At 46.3% G+C, this 18,968-nt stretch overlaps 1 protein-coding gene across 1 annotated transcript in view; it reads right to left on the minus strand.

The window, feature by feature from the left end:
* The window catches only part of LOC140388263 (mesotocin receptor-like), a 47,696-nt gene extending 33,929 nt beyond the window's left edge, over positions 1–13,767 (minus strand). Inside the window, exons 1-2 of the mRNA XM_072472122.1 lie at positions 13,538–13,767; positions 11,821–13,034 (exon numbers count right to left, since the gene is read on the minus strand). Coding sequence (XP_072328223.1) covers positions 11,821–12,769 — 949 coding nt within the window. The 5' untranslated portion in view covers positions 12,770–13,034; positions 13,538–13,767. The remainder of the gene's footprint in view (positions 1–11,820; positions 13,035–13,537) is intronic.
* Between the last annotated feature and the right edge of the window lie 5,201 nt (positions 13,768–18,968).

Consider the following 18,968-nt stretch of genomic DNA (forward strand, 5'->3'; position numbering starts at 1 on the left):
TGGACGAGACTTCACATAGACTTTGTGGGTATGCTGCTTTTGGTCAATGAAGATGCTCACTCGAAGTGGCTATAACTCCTATGCGTTCGACAACCGCGGAGACCACAGGGACAAACTATGTCAAATTGTTGCCCTTCACAGCCCTCCTGAGGTGATTGTCTCAGACAACGGTACTGCCTTCACAGCCGCAGAATTTCAACTCTTCATGTAATCAAATGGGACCCAACAGGTGAGGACAGCCTGCTACCCCCACCACACAAAACGTGCTCGATGAAAGAGCTGTCCAAACCCTAAAAACAACAATGCAGAAAAAAGCTAATAAGCTATTGCTTCGCTTTGTGGACTTCTTGCTCTTGGCACAATTCAACCCTGCATACAACACTGGGGTTACCCCGACTGAGCTGTTAGTGGGGCGGCCCCTGAGGACCTGGCTCGATCTTACTTTTCCAAATTTATCGGGGAGGATGGAGGCTAAGCAAGCCTCACAGAAAAGTCGCTATGATACAGCCAAGATGGACAGGTCATTTCAGGCAGATGATTTAGTATAAATGCGGAACTTTGGTGGAGGACCAGAATGGTTACCTGGAAGAGTTGTCAAAATAACAGGGCCGAGAGGCTAGAAGACACATTGACCATCTGAGGAGGAGAGAATCTGACATCCCGAAAAGGGACAGGTGGACCAAAGCCCAGCTACCATTATACAACTTGCTGAGGCGGTGGTGTCAGAACCGAGATCAAGGAGACGCTTCAAGAGCCACCGAGGAAATTGATGTAGGAGTCAGAACAACCCCTGCTGTGAACTCTACAGATCTACCTGCCATTGCTGGAGACTAAAATGCTCCTAATCTGGAAGAGCCATTGGCCAAGTTGAGACATTCGGCAAGGTTAGGAAGTCGCATGACAGATTTACCTTATGGACTTTGCTTTAAGCTTCTTTCATGTATCCCTGGTCAAAGTTAGTCTGGGAATCTTGGGAACAAGACCTGTGTATTAGTTGTACTGTCCAGTGTGTATAGTTGCCTTAGTTCAATAAACCTCTTTTGTGTTTCAACGTTGTCGCGCCGATTGCCTCGCAACACAAAACATAGTTATCATTACCTATTGTTAATAAACCCACATTTCTGTCAGGGGAAGTCTTAAGGGTATTGTCTAGAGTGACCTTCCTACCTGCAAAATTTCTACAACCCTCTTTTATATTGCCCTCTTTATCTTAGTTTTAATTTGTTTGTTCCTCCATTTTGAGCCATGTTTGATTTGTCTAATCTTCTTTAGTTTGTATGCATTTATCCTGCATTCTCTCCATTATACCTTCAATGGTGCTCTACCTGGCTTCAAACAAAATTTATTTTTATTCACTCATCAGATGTGGCCTTGGCTGTCACGGTCAACCTTTATTGCTCATTCCCAATTACCCTTGGCAAAGAGTTATGAGCCTCCTTCCTGAACTGCCGCAGTCCATGTGGTGTAGGAACACCCATGGTGCTGTTAGGGAGGAAATATTAATAGGAGCACAAAGTACAAGAGCAAGGCAGCTATGTTGAACTTACACAAGACACTAGTTAACCTCAGCTGGATTATTGTGCACAGTTCTGGGCGCCACACTATAGGAAAGATGTGAAAGCATTGGAGAGAGTGCAGAAGAGGTTTACAAGAATGATTCCAGGGATGAGAAACTTCAGTTATGAGGATAGATTGGAGAGATTGAAGAGAAGAAGGCTAAGAGGAGATTTGATGGAGGTGTTCAAAATCACGAAGGGACTGGACAGAGTACAGAGGGAGAAACTGTTCCCACTCAAAAAGGATCAAGAACGAGAGGGCACAGATTTAAAGTGATTTGCAAAAGAAGCAAATGTAATGCGAGAAAAAAACATTTCACACAATGAGTGGGTGAGGTCTGGGATGCTCTGCCTGCAAATGTGATGGGAGCAGGTTCAATCAATGCATTCAAGAGGGCATTAGATAATTATTTGAATAGAAACAATATGCAGGGGAGCAGGGAAAAGGCAGGGGAATGGCTCTAAGGATGCTCATTTGGAGAGCTGGTGCAGACACGTGGCAAAATGGTCTCCTTTTGTGTTGTCACAATTCTGTGATTCTGGAATTTTGACCCAGTGACAGTGAAGGAATGGCGATATAGATCCAAGTCAATGTGTAATTTTAACTGGGTTTAATTTAATGTTTTGTGCATGGAAGGGTAAAACCTATAGTTAGATTCATGCTGGACAAAGATGCAAGTGCGTGTGAGGGTTGGTTTCAATTCCAAATGTGAGTCTATTGTGCTTAGAGAGGACTATGGCATGAAGAGTAAATAAACTAGTAGTGGTTGCTTAGCAACTGGGGCCTTGTAAGGTAGAGAAGCTTTAAGTTTTAGTTTAGCTAATTTGATTGTAGTTAGAGATAATTAGCAAGAGAGAAGGCAGCTCTCTCAGCTCTGCTAGAGGCAGTTGTTTTTAGAAGGCTAAAAAGGGAACATCTCTCTCAGCCTTGCTCGAAGAAAGGCCATACTATGGAGTAACCATTAAGAAAACAGATGTCGGAAATCTAAAGTCCAGCTCGTTAAAGAAACTAGAGACTATTCAAGAAGTCTGGAGTTAACGGAACTGAGGAAATGGGGAGCCCATCCTACTGTTCAGTAAAGTCACAGAATTGAAAAGGCATTGGATCATGGAGGCCAGAAAGATATCTCCAGTCGTGTTAATTTGAAAGAGATTTGAAAGTGTGACTTTTGAAAGTGGAATTTGAAATCACTTGTGTGGAAGTCGATGTTCAGTGAGATAAGGGGGCTCACGGTATTTGAATCAACTGGGGGGATTTTGAGGAGAAATCTGCAGACATTCACTTGGGTTCAGAGAGGAGTGTGTCTTACCATAGCCATCTTGTGTGGTTAAAAGGGACTTTATGTGTTAAGATGTACTTGGTAACACATGTTAATCTCAAATCCTGTGTGCAATTGTTAAACTAAAGGGGGAGTAAAGGAGCATTGCATTAGAATCCATTTTTTTTCATGTTTAATAATGTTATTTTTCCTTGTTAGTGGTCCTGCGACTCTTTTCCTCCATGTTTTATAAAAAAGTAAATGTTACACTCTTTTGAGCCAGGGTTTCATCTGGAATCTTCCCATCCAGTTATACCATCAACTGCGGTCATAACAATTGTCTAAGGAGCATTGGTGAGTTGCTGCTGTGCAACTTGTGGATGGTACACATTGCTGCCATTATTCATTGGTCGTGGAGGGAGTGATTGTTAAGCTGGATTCATCAAGTGGATTCATAGAATCATTACAGTGCAAAAGGAGGCTATTTGGCCCATTGAGTCTACACCGACCCTCTGAAAGAGCACCCTACCCAGGCCCATCCCCCTGCCCGATCCCCATCTAACCTGCACATCTTTGGACACTAAGGGGAACGTTTAGGATAGCCAATCCACCTAGCCTGACATCTTTGGACTGCTGAATGGTGTTGAGCTTCCTGCGCGTTGTTGGAGCTGCAGGCAATTGTAGAGAGTTCCATCATTCTTTTCATGGCTTAATTGGTTTAGTTTTTCCCTCGTTTAATCAAGTGTTACCTTTTAAAATTACATAATTCAGAAGCAAAATCTGCAGAAATGTCTGTACTGACAGCGAGTTGGCAAACACAATTGCTAGAGCAAGCTCAGCATTTGCCCATCCATGCAGGAAACTGTGGAGGAAACTATGGTTTCAAACTTACAACAAAACTTGTTGTGTACAAAGCAATTTCTACTCTCCTATATGCCAGACACATTAACCAGTTGGACAGGTTCCACATGAACTTCCATACGCTTTCAGCATAGTATTGGGCATCAAATGGGAGGACAAAGTTACAACACTGAGGATCCTCAAAGAGCAGAAATGTCTGGTATTGAAGCACTCACCATCAGAGCACAGCTCAGATGGAGTGGACATGGGGCTGTTGAGGCTGCAGTGGTTCCCAGGTAAGGTCTGCACGGAAATTGCTCAGGAATGCAAACTTCCCCTGGACACTGCTCTGCGCTGGGCAACATCCAAAAATGCAACTCAAATCGCAAATTCAGATGGTTCCATCTGGGTTACACCAATAGTTACCAAGAAAAAGTTGGGGGAATGTAAACTTCTAACTTCTGGGTAACTAATGTAAAGCCCAGCCACTGCCCCCCCCCTCCCCTCCCCCACACACGCCTTCCCCCACACCTTGTATCGGCCCCTCTCGGTCTCTAGGTTAATCGCAGGAGGTTTTCCCTCTGCTGGGCCCAGCCGTCATGTTTCACGTTGCGACAGGCTGGATTAAATTACTACCATGAGGTACCTACGACTAATGGCCAAATGCCTCAGACTGTTATGCACGCGCAACTTAAATCTTGGACATTGCCTGCGGGGTGGACTGAAATTAAGATTCAAGTATTCCTGGACTGGGAGAGAAAATCACAGGTATGAATCATCTGAGGGGGGGGGGGGATCTCAAGGAGCGGCAATGGTTCCTTCAAACAGCAAAGAATAGAAGCAACTAACGATAAAACACAAGCAAGGAAGACACAACAAAATCAAACAATTTGTCCTTTCCCACATGCAGGTCTGCAATGGGCTCCACAGACATGTTAAAAGGTCGACACGCATAATAAAAGACCATTTTCAACATCGAAAGAAAACTGATGACAATTTGGAACAAAGTAATATAGCAACACAGGAATAGGGGTAGGATATCTAGCCCCTTGAACGTGTTCCATCATTCAGAGAACCATGGAGTCATTGGTCACAGAATCAGACAGCACAGAAAAGGCCCTTCGGCCCAACATGTCTGCGTCAGTCAAAAACAACCACCTAACCATTCTTATCCCATTTTCCAGTTCTTGGCCTTGTATGCCTTGGGATCGAAAGTACACATCTAAATACTTCTTAAATGTTATGAGGGTCTCTGCCTCCACCACCCTTTCAGGCAGTGAGTCCCAGATTCCCACCACCCTTAGGTAAAAGGTTTTTTCCTCACATCCCCTCAAAACCTCCTGCCCCTTACCTTAAATCTATGCCTCCTGGTCATTGCTCCCTCCACCAAGGGGAAAGGTTTCTTCAAGTCTACTCTTATCTATGCCCCTCAGAATGTTATACTTCTCAATCATGCCCCCCCTCAGTCTCCTCTGCTCCAAGAAAAACAATCCAAGTCTATCCAATCTCTCTTCACAACGAAAACTCTCCAGCCCAGGCAACATCCTGGTAATTCTCCACTGCACCCTTTCCTGTGCTATCACACCCTTCCTATAATATGGATTCCACAACTGCTCACAATATTCTAGCTGTGGCCTAACCAACATTTTATACAGTTCCAGCATAACCTTTCCCCATCCCACCCCCATAACCCCACCTAACTTGCACACCCGAGGACTGTGGGAGGAAACCGGAGCACCCGGAGGAAACCCATACAGACACAGGGAGGAAGTACAAACTCCACAAAGACAGACACCCAAGGCCGGAATTGAACCTGGGCCACCATTCTGCCTATGCCCATTTGCAATAAGGTTACTAATATCAGGCTCTTAGTGTAATATAGCTACTGCAACTCTCAGTAAAGCCAATATATATCTGTCAGAATGACAATATCACCACGATCAGTGTTTAAGGGCCCACATTGCTCCTGAACACCCTCTCGTTCCTTACCAAACAGCATTGATTCTGACACTCATTGTATTTGTGTTTACATTCTCCTGTTTTGTGGCCCTTCCTATTTGGTTTGTCACCATTTGCTGTTCTTTGTATCTTTCCTATTCATGAGGATCTGTGATTTTTTGGGGGCTTTTGATTTGCTTTTTCTTTTAGTTTTATTTTGTTTCTTACCTCTTTAGTTGTCCATGGCTGCTTATCTGCCAAGAGGAATGAGCTCTAAGCTTTTAAAAAATATATTCTTTTATGGGATGTGGGTCAGCATTTGTTGTCCGTCCATAATTGCTCGAGAACGGAGTGGCTTGTGTGGCCATTTCAGAGGATAGTTAAGCACATTGCTGAACATGTCATGTACGCTCGGGGAAGGATGGCAGATTTATTCCCCAATGGGGACATTAGTGTTTTTTTTATGACAATCAAGGTTTTCAACTTGCACTCATCAGCACAGATGCAAGAATGCCAAATTTCAAAGGGAGCAACGAGTTATAATGCATGAGAAAAGGGCACAAACTGGTTGACAAGCCAACTCTGATTGGTAGGGCAGCACGGTAGCACAGTGGGTAGCATTGTTGCTTCACAGCGCCAGGGTCCCAGGTTCGATTCCAGGCTTGGGTCACTGTCTGTGCGGAGTCGGCACGTTCTCCCAGTGTCTGTGTGGCTTTCCTCCTGGTGCTCCGGTTTCCTCCCACAAGTCCTGAAAGACGCACGGTTAGATATTTTGGACAGTCTGAATTCTCCCTCCGTGTACCCAAACAAGCGCTGGAATGTGGCGACTCGGGCCTTCTCACAGTAACTTAATTGCAGTGTTAATGTAAGCCTACTTGTGACAATAAAATATTATTATTATAAGAAGTGTTGCTGTGGAGAATGCACCAGGGAACTACTGTCCCCCATGCTTTTGTTTAATTCAAGAAAGGTGCAGATGCCTGGACTTATTCTTTTCGCCTGCAGAGGACAGGTCCCTGCGTATGAATATATGACTGGAAGGCACTTGCTGAACAATCCCAAGTGTGCTGAGTATTAGACTAACAACCAAATTAAGATTACCAGTCAAGTTTGCAATGTGGTTGATTTACACTCGCTCGGAGAAAGACAACATTTTGATAGCATGCTTCTTTTTTTCAGCAATAATCAAGTTCTGTACTCCTAAATGACTATCTTAACACTTTATTATGTTTTTTTATTTCTCCCTCCTGGTTTAATAATTTTACATCTCTACCATTTTTTTCCCCTTTACCTGTAGTGCACCTTTGGCACAATTTCTGACTGTGACTGTACTCTCTTCCCTTTCATTTGCTTTGGAACATGACCATCTCTTCTACCTGAGCGCCTGCCCCCTCCCTCCACTAACTAGTTAAAATCCTTAGGACCGCCCTATTTATCCTTCTTATTCGGACTCTGCTTCCAGGCTTGCTCAGTTATGCCAGATTTAAACAGATTGATTGAAATCTGGGATGGGGGTTTAATTTATGAGGAAAGGTTGGACAGCCTAGGCTGGTATCCATTGGAATTTGGAAGATCAGAGGCGATCTTATTGAAACACAAAACCCTGAGGGGACCTGGCAGGGTGAAAGGATATCTCCCTTTTGTGGGAGAGACTAGAACTAGGCAGCACAGTATAAAAATAAGGAGTTGAGAAGAAATTATTTCTCTCAGAGGGTCGTGAATCTTTGGAACTCTCTGCCCGAGGGAATGGCAGAAAAAGGTCAATATTTTTACGACAGAAGTAGATAGATTTTGATGAACAAGGGAATCAAAGGTCATCGGGGGTAGGCAGGAATGTGGGGTCAGAGTTACAATCGGATCAGGTATGATCTTATTGAATGGCAGGGTAGGTTCAAGGGGCCAAATGGCCTACTCCTGGTCCAAATTCATATGTTCATATGTACAAATGCTTCCTGTCCCAAAATTGCTACCAGTGTCCCATGAAATTAAATTGCTTTTCCTAAACTATTCCTTCAGCCACATGTTACCCCCCTAATCTGCTTCTCCCTATGCCAGTTTGTAATAAATGGGTGGCACTAATACCCTTCCCCATGGCAAGCTGGTTGGTGGAGGCATGTAACTGAGCAGGAGGATAGTAGGTTGGGACCTCATCACATTCCAGTCTCCACCCAGATTAAGTCCATGGTGGGATGGCCCTTCTAAGGTCTATTCACCCTGCAGCCAAATTAAGCCCTTAATAAGAACATAAGAACTAGGAACAGGAGTAGGCCATCTGGCACCTTGAACCTACCCTGCAATTAGTGCCCATTTATGGACCTCATCACACCACATGCCTGGAATTAGCCCAATGGCAGACAGGGGAGCTCAACAAGCAAACCCTGGCATGTTTGCTGCGCGATTTGGGGGAGGAGGTCTATCATTCAAAGGCACTCAGTGCCTGGTCACGGGATCCAGCACCGAGAAGGGGGACCAGCTGAAAGTCACTGTTTTTACTGCTAACCCCTCCTACACCATGACCCCCATCCCAGGGCACCTCTTCTGCCATCCTTCACCTGTCCCTGGGATCCTCCTCGACCCAACGCCTTGGGTAGGTTCAGTACCAACAGCAGCCACTGCTTCCCTGGTGGTGTTGCGGAGTACAGAATAACTGGCAGCCTCTCATTGGGCGGGTCCTCTGCCCCAGAGTCCTTGATCCCGGGAGAAGCCCCGTCAAATGCCCGACTGACATTTAACTCAATGGTCCTAAAAGTGGTTCTTCAGCCTCCAGAACCTGAGACTGGCAGAAACACCAGTAAATCCAGCCCAATTTAATCACAATCAGTCTATTGATCGAATCTATTATACTTGTCATTAGAGCTCAGACACATGTGCAAGAATAATGAATTCAAGGCCATCAATATAGCACTACCACTACAATTGAGATAAACCTGTCAATCTGATAAGACTGCAGTTTTAATAGGCAATATCACCAACATAAGCCTTTTATTATCACAACTGTAAATATAACCCATCACTATTGGCATAACTGGAAAAAGTATATTGTACACCTATTTAAGGTTCTCAAAGCCAGAGTAACATTTGGAATGCTTTCTTTTCTTGCTCATCCAATGATTCCTCTGGTGTCCCCTGAGAATCAATCCTTATCCCCCTTAAATTCCACATCTACCTGCTACTCCTGAGTAACACCACCAAAAGCACAGTATTGGTTTTCACCTCAATGACATCAGCTCTATCTCACCAGCATCCCTCTCGACTTCTCCACAGTTATTAAATTATCAGACTTCTCATCCAGTATTGGATACGCAAACATTTACTCCACTTAAATATTAGGAAGGCTGAAGCCATTGTTTTTGCTACAAACTCCATTCCCTGTCTACCCACTCCATCCCTCTTCCTCCTTTCTCTGGTTGCACACTCCATCTCTCTCCCTCCTTTCTCTGGTTGCACACTCCATCTCTCTCCTTCCTTTCCCTGGTTACACACTTCATCCCTCTACCTCCATTCCCTGGCTACAAACTCCATCCCTTTCCCTCCATTCCCTCGCTACACACTCCATCCCTCTCCCTCACACTCCATCCCCCTATCCCTGTTTCCTGGTACACACTCCACCCCCTATCCCTGTTTCCTGACTACACACTCCATTCCTCTACATAGTCACAGTCTGAGATTAACCCTAGTCTGTTCACAATCTTGGTGACACACTGAGTCTGAAATGATCTGCCATCCCCATATTCGTTCATCTCTAAGAACGGCAATCTCCACCTCAGTAACAGTGCCTAACTTTGCTCCTCTCACTGCTCACTTGCTGTTGAAACTCTCATTCATAGTTTTGTTGTCTGTACATTTGACAGCCTGGCTGCTCTCGCACATTCTATCCTGTGTAACCTAGAGTAACTCTACTGCCTGCGTCCTAACTCACAGTAAGGTGCGTTCTGCTATCACGGACCTATATTTACTCCGGTGTATGCAATATTTTGATTTTAGAATTCTCATCCTTGTTTTCAAATCCTTCCATGGCCTCACCCCTCCCTACCTCTGTAATCTCCTCCAGCCCCACATCCTTCCAAGTTCTCACCTACTCTTCCCCCCCCCCCCCCCCCCAAAATCATTATTACTCCACCATAGGTTCCCAGGCCTTCAGCTCTGGAATGTCTTCCCTACACTTCTCTGTCTCTCAACTCTCCTCTATTAAAACACACACTTGTTATGGTGCCGGGGGCCATTTGGCCCATTGTGTCAGAATCAGCTCTCTAAATGAGCATCATGACTTGGGCCATTTCCCAGCCTTTTCCCCGCACTCCTGCACTTTGTTTATATTCAAATAAACATCTTGCCTCGATTAAACCTGCTCCAGGTGGTGCGTTCCTGCACTGAACCACTCGTGTGAAAAACAATTCTCACATCTCAGTTGCTTCTTTTGAAAATCACTTCAAACCTGTGCCCCCTCGATCTTCATCCTTTAACAGGGGGAACAGTTTCTCCCCGTCTACTCTCATGATTTTGAACATCGCTATCAAACCTCCTCTTAATCTTTTTCTCTCCAAGGAGAATAGTCCCAACCTCTCCAATCTATCATCATGACTGAAGTTTATCACATAAGAACTAGGAGCAGGAGTAGGCCATCTGGCCCCTCGAGCCTGCTCCGCCATTCAATGAGATTATGGCTGATCTTTGTGGACTCGGCTCCGCTCTCCGGCCCGCACACCATATCCCCGAATCCCTTTATTCTTTAGAAAGGTATCTATCTTTTTCTTAAAAACGTTTAAAGAAGGAGCCTCAACTGCTTCACTGGGCAAGGAATTCCAGATATCCACAACCCTTTGGGTGAAGAACTTCCTCCTAAACTCCGTCCTAAATCTACTTCCCCTTATTTTGAGGCTATGCCCCCTAGCTCTGCTTTTCCCGACCAGTGGAAACAACCTGCCCGCATCTATCCTATCTATTCCCTTCATAATTTTATATGTTTCAATAAGATCCCCCCACATCCTTCTAAACTCCAATGAGTACAGTCCCAGTCTACTCAACCTCTCATCATAATCTAATCCCCTCAACTCTGGGATCAACCTAGTGAATCTCCTCTGCACTCCCTCCAGTGCCAATATGTCCTTTCTCAGGTAAGGAGACCAAAACTGAACACAATACTCCAGATGTGGCCTCACCAACACCTTATACAATTGCAGCATAACCTCTCTAGTCTTGAACTCCATCCCTCTAGCAATGAAAGACAAAACTCAATTAGCCTTCTTAATCACCTATTGCACCTGCACACCAACTTTTTGCGACTCGTGCACCAGCACACCCAGGTCCCTCTGCACAGCAGCATGTTTTAACATCTTACCATTTAAATAATAATCCATTCTGCTGTTATTCCTCCCAAAATGGATAGCCTCACACTTGGCAACATTGAATTCCATCTGCCAGACCCTAGCCCATTCACCTAACCTATCCAAATCCTTCTGTAGACTTCCGGTATCCTCTGCACTTTTTGCTTTACCACTCACCTTAGTGTCGTCTGCAAACTTTGCCACATTGCACTTGGTCCCCCAACTCCAAGTCATCTATGTAAATTGTGAACAACTGCGGGTCCAACACTGATCCTTGATGGACCCCACTAGTTACAGGTTGCCAACCAGAGAAACACCCATTTATCCCCACTCTCTGCTTTCTGTTAGTTAACCAATCCTCTACCCATGCTACCACTTTACCCTCAATGCCATGCATCTTTAGTTTATGCAGGAGCAGAGGGACCTGAGTCACAAGACCATTCTTGTGAACCTCTTCCAAACTCTCTCCAATGTGTTCACATTCTTCCTGTTGTGTGATGCCCAGAACTGTACACAATACTCCAGCTGAAGTCCAGTCTTGTATCAGTTCAGCATAACCTCCTTCCACTTGCACTCTATGCCCTATTAATGAAGCCCAGAATTTTAGAAACTTTATTAACTGCCCTCTCCACCTGTCGTCCCACCTTCACCGATCTTGTCACACAGACACACCCAGGTCCCTCTGCTCCTGCATACCCTTAAGTATTTGACCCCTTATTGTATTGTCTCTTCATGTGTTGTCTCCTTAAAACCCCTCTCTTTGACAAAGCTTTCGTTCGCCTGACCCAACATCGGAGTTAGACATATGGCAGGTGCATTTACTCTGAGTGTAGCAAAGGGCTGAGCTGGAATAAGCAAGTTGGCCTGAGCGAGTGGAGCTGCTGGAACATCAAAAACACTTACTTTCCTCGGGAGCCTGGTCGTCCCACACACTCCACATCTGCACCACGAAGAAGGGCGTCCAGCACACGATGTAAGCCAGGACGATGACGAAGGTCATCTTGACCGTCCTGATCTTGGCCCGGGAGATGATCTTGATGCTGCTGACCCGGGACAGCATGGCCCCGCCGCGGGACGCCCCGGCCTCCCGCTGGGTCTTCAGCTTGACGTTGCGCCAGATCTTGAGGGTGATGAGCGAGTAGCAGAGGAGCAGCAGCAGCACGGGCACCACGTAGACGGACAGGGTGAACCAGGTGACGTACGCCCTGGCCCCCCAGGGCTGGATGAAGTGCCCCCAGCAGTCGTAAGCGCCGGGCCCCATCTGCTTGAGGGAGAAGATGAAGAGCTGCGGCAGGCTGAAGAGCAGGCTGACCACCCAGGAGCACAGCACGTAGGCTCGGTTGGAGCGCTGGTGGAGGGACTTGAGGGGCTGGCATATGGTGAGGCAGCGGTCGATGGACATGACGATGAGCAGGTAGGTGGAGGCGAACATGCCCACCACCTGCAGGTACTTGACCGCCCGGCACAGCAGGTCCGGCGCGTAGAAGCGGAACGTGATCTCCCAGATGAGCTGCGGCAGGACCTGGAAGACGGCCACCACCAGGTCGGCGATGCTCAGGTGCTTGACGAAGTAGTACATCCTGGAGGGCTTGTGCCGGTTGGTGTGGATGGCCAGCAGCACAGCCAGGTTGCCGCTCAGCGCCAGGATCAGGATGACGGCCAGAACGGTCACCTCCAGCTTGGCCACCAGCTCGTTCCTCACCCGGGGCTGGCCCGAGCCGTTGCAGTACATGCTGGAGTTGTCCAGCCAGGCGCTGGCCGACACATTGTGCAACCAGGGCTCCCCCAGCTGCTTGCACTGCCGACCCATACCCATCAGGACCACTTGTGCTTCCTTGCCACCACCTCCCATCTCTGCACGGACCTCTCTCGGTTTCTACTTCATCCTTCACTTTGTTCCTCTCTCTGTGTCCAGTTTCCGCTGGGGCTATACTCTCTCCAAAACCAAAACGAAACGAAAACGTTTCCCAAATTGACCGCTTTCCTCCACGCTCTTCTTCCTCACCTCGCCAGGCACACAGTCCACCTCCCAAGAAGGTTTGTCCACTCCCCTGTCACACTCCGGCCTGAGTCGATTTCATGGAGGTCAGTTTCAGCCAACACGTGTCCCGGTGGGGCTAAAAAAAACAAACAAAAGGCGTGTGGGGTGTGGGGGAAAGACATAACAACAACAGACCAGGTCAATCAAAGAACCAGACAGATCATCTAATCTGTTAGAATTAACCTCATTACCCCCCGCCCACCCAAATTCCCTGAACTTTGCCCCTTTTCAAATTACTCCTGGAATAAAACCAGGCGACGCAATCGCCCCATAGCAAATTTCGAAACTTAACGAGTGCCCTTGCACACACGGGTCGCGGGGCGAATGGTTCTACCCGGTGGTTATTTAATGCTACTGTTTATAGAGTTGAAATTGAACTTTTAACCCAATCTTATTGGCGTTTGTATCGATTTCTGATCAGAATGCTGCAGGTTACAGACACAACATTCATTGCCTTAAACCACCCTTGTAAAGTCATCAGACACGTTAGCATTTTAAATATAATGAAGCACTCCTATCTCAGAGATCGTTAGGTATATATATATATATTTGTATATTGAGGACGTTTTTAATAGTTACCTGTTTGCAGTAACCTTGGTGTTTGCACGAACAGGGCAAAGTCTTGAAACTTGTCTCCTCACAGCCAATAATTTGAGAGTTTGCGATTTCCAGCAAGTCTGCCATCAGAAATTGCCCACATCTTCACATCCAAGCGTGTGAGTGAGTTTATTTTCCTTTTCGTTGACGGGGTTTGTTTTTTGTTGTGGGTTTGTTCTCGCTTGTTGATAACTGCAAGAAAAGCAGCAGCTTCAGCGGACTGACCTGCTGAGCTCCCAGTTCCCAAATATTTATAGCAGCAGATTGCGGGGAGGGGACCAGGCTGGCCGATTGCTTCACCACAGGGGGAGCTACCCACCACAGCAAGTCTCGCCCGCAATATTGACCCGTTCCGCGCTTGAGAGGAGGAGGAGCGAGGAGGGAAGAGAGGGGGTGGCGAAAGGTGGTGAAGGGAGGGGGGTAGAGATGGGATGGAGAGAACCTAGGGGGCAGGGGGGGGGAGGGGACTAGGGGAGGTAGGAAAAGGGAGGAGAGGGGGTAGGGGAAGAGGGGAGGAGAAGAGGGGGGGGGGAGAGGAGGGGGAAGAGTATGGGGGGATGGTAGGGGAATGGGAGAGGGGAGGGGGAAAGGTGAAGGTGATATCTGGAGAGGGGTGGGAGGCGGATCTGGGGGCGATCTAGGAGAGGGGGAGAGGGAGGAGTGGAAGAAAATGGGGGGTGAGCGTGGGGGAGAAAGGGATGGAGATGAGGGAAGGGAGGAGAAGCTGGAGCATGGAAGAAAGGGAAGGGGAAAGAGAAGAGGTGAGAAGGAGAAACTGGGGAGGGAGAGGAGGGCGGGAGTGAAGGAGAGGAAGGGGGAGAGAGAGGTGTCGTGATCTGTACATCTCTACATACATCTGCACATACACCAGGGACTACAGACCGATGTAACTGCCACAGCATCACTAGAGGGCAGCATCAGAGACGGGTATAAAGGGAGGATCCGCCTCTTTCAGAAGCACAAGGCTAGTGAGCAGCAGCAGACAGAGTCAGCTCAGCATAGGCAGTTTACCTTAGCTTCACTGGTCATACCTCTTGACTGTATTATATCTAGTTAAGTTCTGGAAACAGAACAAACCCACTGTATAAAGTATTTGTGTTAACTGGAGGTCTACAATCTTTATTCAGACTTAGGGAATAACATGAGAGGCAGGAGGGAGCGAGACGCAGGAGGGAGAGAGCGAGACGCAGGAGGGAGAGAGGGCGACGAGAGAGAGAAGGGGACTGGATGGAACAGGAGATGAATAGAAGAGGGAAGGAAACAAGGGACTGAAAGACAGGAGAGAGAGGGGGACATGAGGGAGAGGGGCAATGATACCAGGAGGGAAGGAGTGGGAATAGTTTAGATGGAAATGGGAAAAGGAAAGAGGGACATTAGGGAGAGAGGAAGAAGCAGATAGAGGAAGACGGAATAAGATGTATCGGGGAGAAAGTTATGGAATGTTGTGGGGAATTCAAACACAAAAAGAGAATATAAGGCTGGAGAAACAGAAGAATGAACGAAAAAGTAGAGGTGATAGAGGATAGAAACAAACTAATTAACTCAATCTCACGTCTTTTCGAAACAATTGGTCAAAATCCCACATGTAAACTCTCATTCTGTATCCAAGTGACCAGCCTTTAATACTTCTCCCTCTCCAGAAACACTTCATGGACTGAATGTTTGTTCATTATGTACAATGACAGGGTACATGTGTGTGTGCTGATCATCTGTCTCTGCTCGTTGCAGCATTCGCAGAAAAACAGTGTCTTTAGAACTTTGCAAAGCCAGACATCTACGAGAGAGAGAGTAACAAACACTCCTTATGCAATGCTTGTGTTTGCTGGATCGAATTCCTGGCTATGCTGAAAGTTTTTTTTTACATTGTAAACCTTAATTTGATAGTCAAAACATTTTCCCTCCCCTTTCCAGTTTACGTTGGGTTCCACAGGTGTTGCTCACCCAAAGGGCTACTATGAGTCCCACTGCCTTCATCCCACCACCAGTGACTATGCTTTTACCAGTCTGGGCCCAAAGGTCTGGTATTCCCTCCCAAAAACCTCTCCACCCCTTTCTCTTCTCCTTTAGCATTCTCCTGCACTTTTGGCCACCTGTCTTAACATGGTCTTCTTTGGCTTGATGTTTATTGGAATTCATAGAACTCCGAACAGTGCAGAGTCTGCAACCACCCTCTGAAAGAGCCCCCTGCCTAGGTGCACTCCCTTGCCTATCCTTGTGATCCCCAAACCCCACCGAACCTGCACATCTTTGGACTGTGGGAGGAAACGGGAGCACCCAGAGGAAACCCACGCAGACACGGGGAGAAAGTGCAAACTCCGCACAGACAGCTACCAAAGGTTGGGATTGAACCCGGGTCCCTGGCGCTGTGAGACAACAGTGCTAACCACTGTGCAGCCTAATTATTGCTGGCGTGCAGCACCTTAGCACATTTATTAAAAGGTGCCATGCAAATGGAAGCTGCTGTAGCAAGTCAGGTTTGCTACAATTTTCTACTTTATACAATGAATATGCAACTATGCATCCTCTGCAGGTAGATTGGCTCACTCCACCCACTTTGTACTGGCCATGGAACAGCTTCCATTTAGATGGCACCTTTAATAAATGTGCTGAAGTGTTCCTGTAATGAAAGACAAAACCTGCATTTCTATAGTGCCTTTCATTCCACAGGATTACATATGATATAGGGTGCAGAAACAGGCCACTCTGCCCCAGCAGTCAATCTCATTCTAATCTAATTCTACCTCCTTAACCCTCTATCCCCTTCTCCCTCTCTATACTATTCACTTCAACCATTCCCTCTTGTAGCAAGTTATCCGTTCTCATGACCTTGAGGTGTCCCAAAACGTTTCACAGCCAATAATGTAATTTTAAAATATAGTCTCTTCTTGTAATGTAGGAAATACAGCAGCTAATTAGGGCATAGCAAGGGTCCACACACAGAAGGAGATCAGATAATCTGTTTACGTGGCCAAGGCTGGATTAGGCTAGATAAAAGAAAAATGCTGTGGATGCTGGAAATCTGAAAAACAGAGAGCGCTGGTAAAACTCAACAGGTGTGGCAGCATGTGTGGAGTGAAACAGAGATAACGTTTAGAGTCTTCTACAGAACTGAACAAGTGTAGAAATGTAAAGAATTATGTAGTTGGAAAGGAGATGGAACAGAAAAGAAGAACAGGGTGGGCCAGGGGAAGGAGAAACTGACAAATTTGTCTTGGACATATTGGCCAGGCCATTAGGGAGTACCTCCCTGCTGTTCTTCGATTTGTGTTATGGGATCATTCATATCCACCTGAGAGAGCAGGCGGGCTTTCCTCTGAGAGAAGACATTTCCAGCAGTCCAGTACTATCTCAGTAACTCCCTCATTGCCTGCACTGAAATGCCAGCTTGGATGATATTATGCCATTTCTGCCTTGATGCTTTGAACTGTGTGCAATTGTGGGATGTACTGTAGTGACTCACCAGAAATACTACAACACCACCGGCCACACCTGTGACCACTACCACCAAGAACACCAAGAAGGATTGAGAAGCCAGGCCGTGGGAACCATCACCTCCAAATGTCCTGTCCAAGCTGCACACACAACCACACCACCATTGCCTCATTGTCTGTATCATAGAATCCCTACAATGCTGAAGGAGACCATTCGGCCCATTGAGTCTGCACCGACCCTCTGAAAGAGCATCCTATCCAGGCCCACTCCCCCACTCTAACCCTGTAACCCCACCTAACCTACACATCCCTGGACACTAAGGGGCAATTTTTTTTATCATGGCCAATCCACCTAACCTGCACATCTTTGGGAATTAGAGCTGGGAATTTTCCATCTTACGCTATTGTGGGAGAACCATTGTCGCTTGGGTTCAAGAGGTTCAGGAAGAAAGCCCACCATCACCTTCTCAAAGCGTAGTGATTGACGCTGCTTCACTCATGATGCCCAAACCTCGAGAATAATGAAATAAGAATGAGAGACAGTTATGATTCCAGGCCAACCCCTGCATGAATGCAGGGATAAAAGCAAAATACTGCAGAGCTGGAAATCTGAAACAAAAACAGAAAAGCTCAGCAGGTCTGGCAGCATCTGTAGAGAGAGAAAAACAGAATTAACGTTTCAAGACTAAATTCCTCTTCTTCAGAACATAAACATAGGGACCAATAGTGGCAACCTGGCAATGGCGTCAATATGTAAGGTGAAAGGTAAAGTTGCCATAGTCCCAGATGACCACAGACTGCTTTCCCTTTGGAGGGGGAGAGCTGACTGCGGTTGATTTAACCTGGGGACCACCACACCTCAGGCAAGGGGCAAGGTTGAGAGGGTGGGCCTTCATGGACAATCTCAGCCAGTCTGGCAATTGAAGCAATGCTCTTTGGCCTTGTTCTGCACCATGAACCAGCTGACTAGTCAACTGAGCTAAAACGGCCCCCATCCACAAGTGGAAGGTTAAGCAAAGACACCATTCAATTTCACAAAAGAATAGAGATAGGCAATAAGGAAGACTGCAAATGATCTTGCATTACTCTCGGGGGGTGGGTGGGGGTGAAAGGAAGTTGCAAGTACAGGGCATGTTTTCTCAATAGCTTCACGGGAGAGCATTATTAACCTCAGCGTTTGTGCTGAATGTGGAGCACAAAAGAGATGCGATGATCATATTTCAACAAATATTACAATAGATCAGAGCAGTAAAACATATAATGTTCCCACCTGAAAGCAAAACGTGTTGACTCAAAGGTGCTTAGCACAGATGGAGCTGGAAGTAAGAAAGTGTGCTCTTAAAAGTTCAACTGGCATGGGATTTGAAATATTCTTCGTGTCTTCACCAAACTTTAACTCTTGCAATGTCGGAACTCTATATCTTACCTGTTCTGTATCTTGGCCTGGGCATTCATGATGAAGAAGCGGAGATGGAATTTTGTCCTATTTTTAGCCTGGACTGTGAATTGAAGTTTTCCTTGCTATCTAACCTCCTTTCTACAAACCATTTTCAAGTCCAAAATAAAGTCATTGCAAAATAATAAATGGTTCAGATTTTTAGTAAAAGCTGGCCTGATCAAGGTGGCAGAAACCGTACCAACCAGAGAGACAATCTACTGTCGACTCTGAAACGTTGCTTTACTTTGGCGATAAAATGGGGCAAGTTGCAGACTTCTTTTTAGCAGCCTCTTTATTTAACTGTGAACACACTTCCTCCCTTTCATGTAACAGAGCATTTTGAATGAATTAAATCCATCTCTTCACTGGACCAACATCCAGTGCTCCTTTGGGCTCTTTTCACATCCTCGGGTGTTGTCAACATGACTTTTTATCGGATCTTATGGCAAGTATTCCAACCCACAATATTAGTGTGGCTGGCTGCTGTCTCAGGAGCAAATGTAGGGTTAGCCTCGGGCAGCGGGATGAACTACTTTTCTGAGAT

The sequence above is a fragment of the Scyliorhinus torazame genome, chromosome 13 (genome assembly GCF_047496885.1).
Source record: "Scyliorhinus torazame isolate Kashiwa2021f chromosome 13, sScyTor2.1, whole genome shotgun sequence".
NCBI classification, from domain to species: domain Eukaryota; kingdom Metazoa; phylum Chordata; class Chondrichthyes; order Carcharhiniformes; family Scyliorhinidae; genus Scyliorhinus; species Scyliorhinus torazame.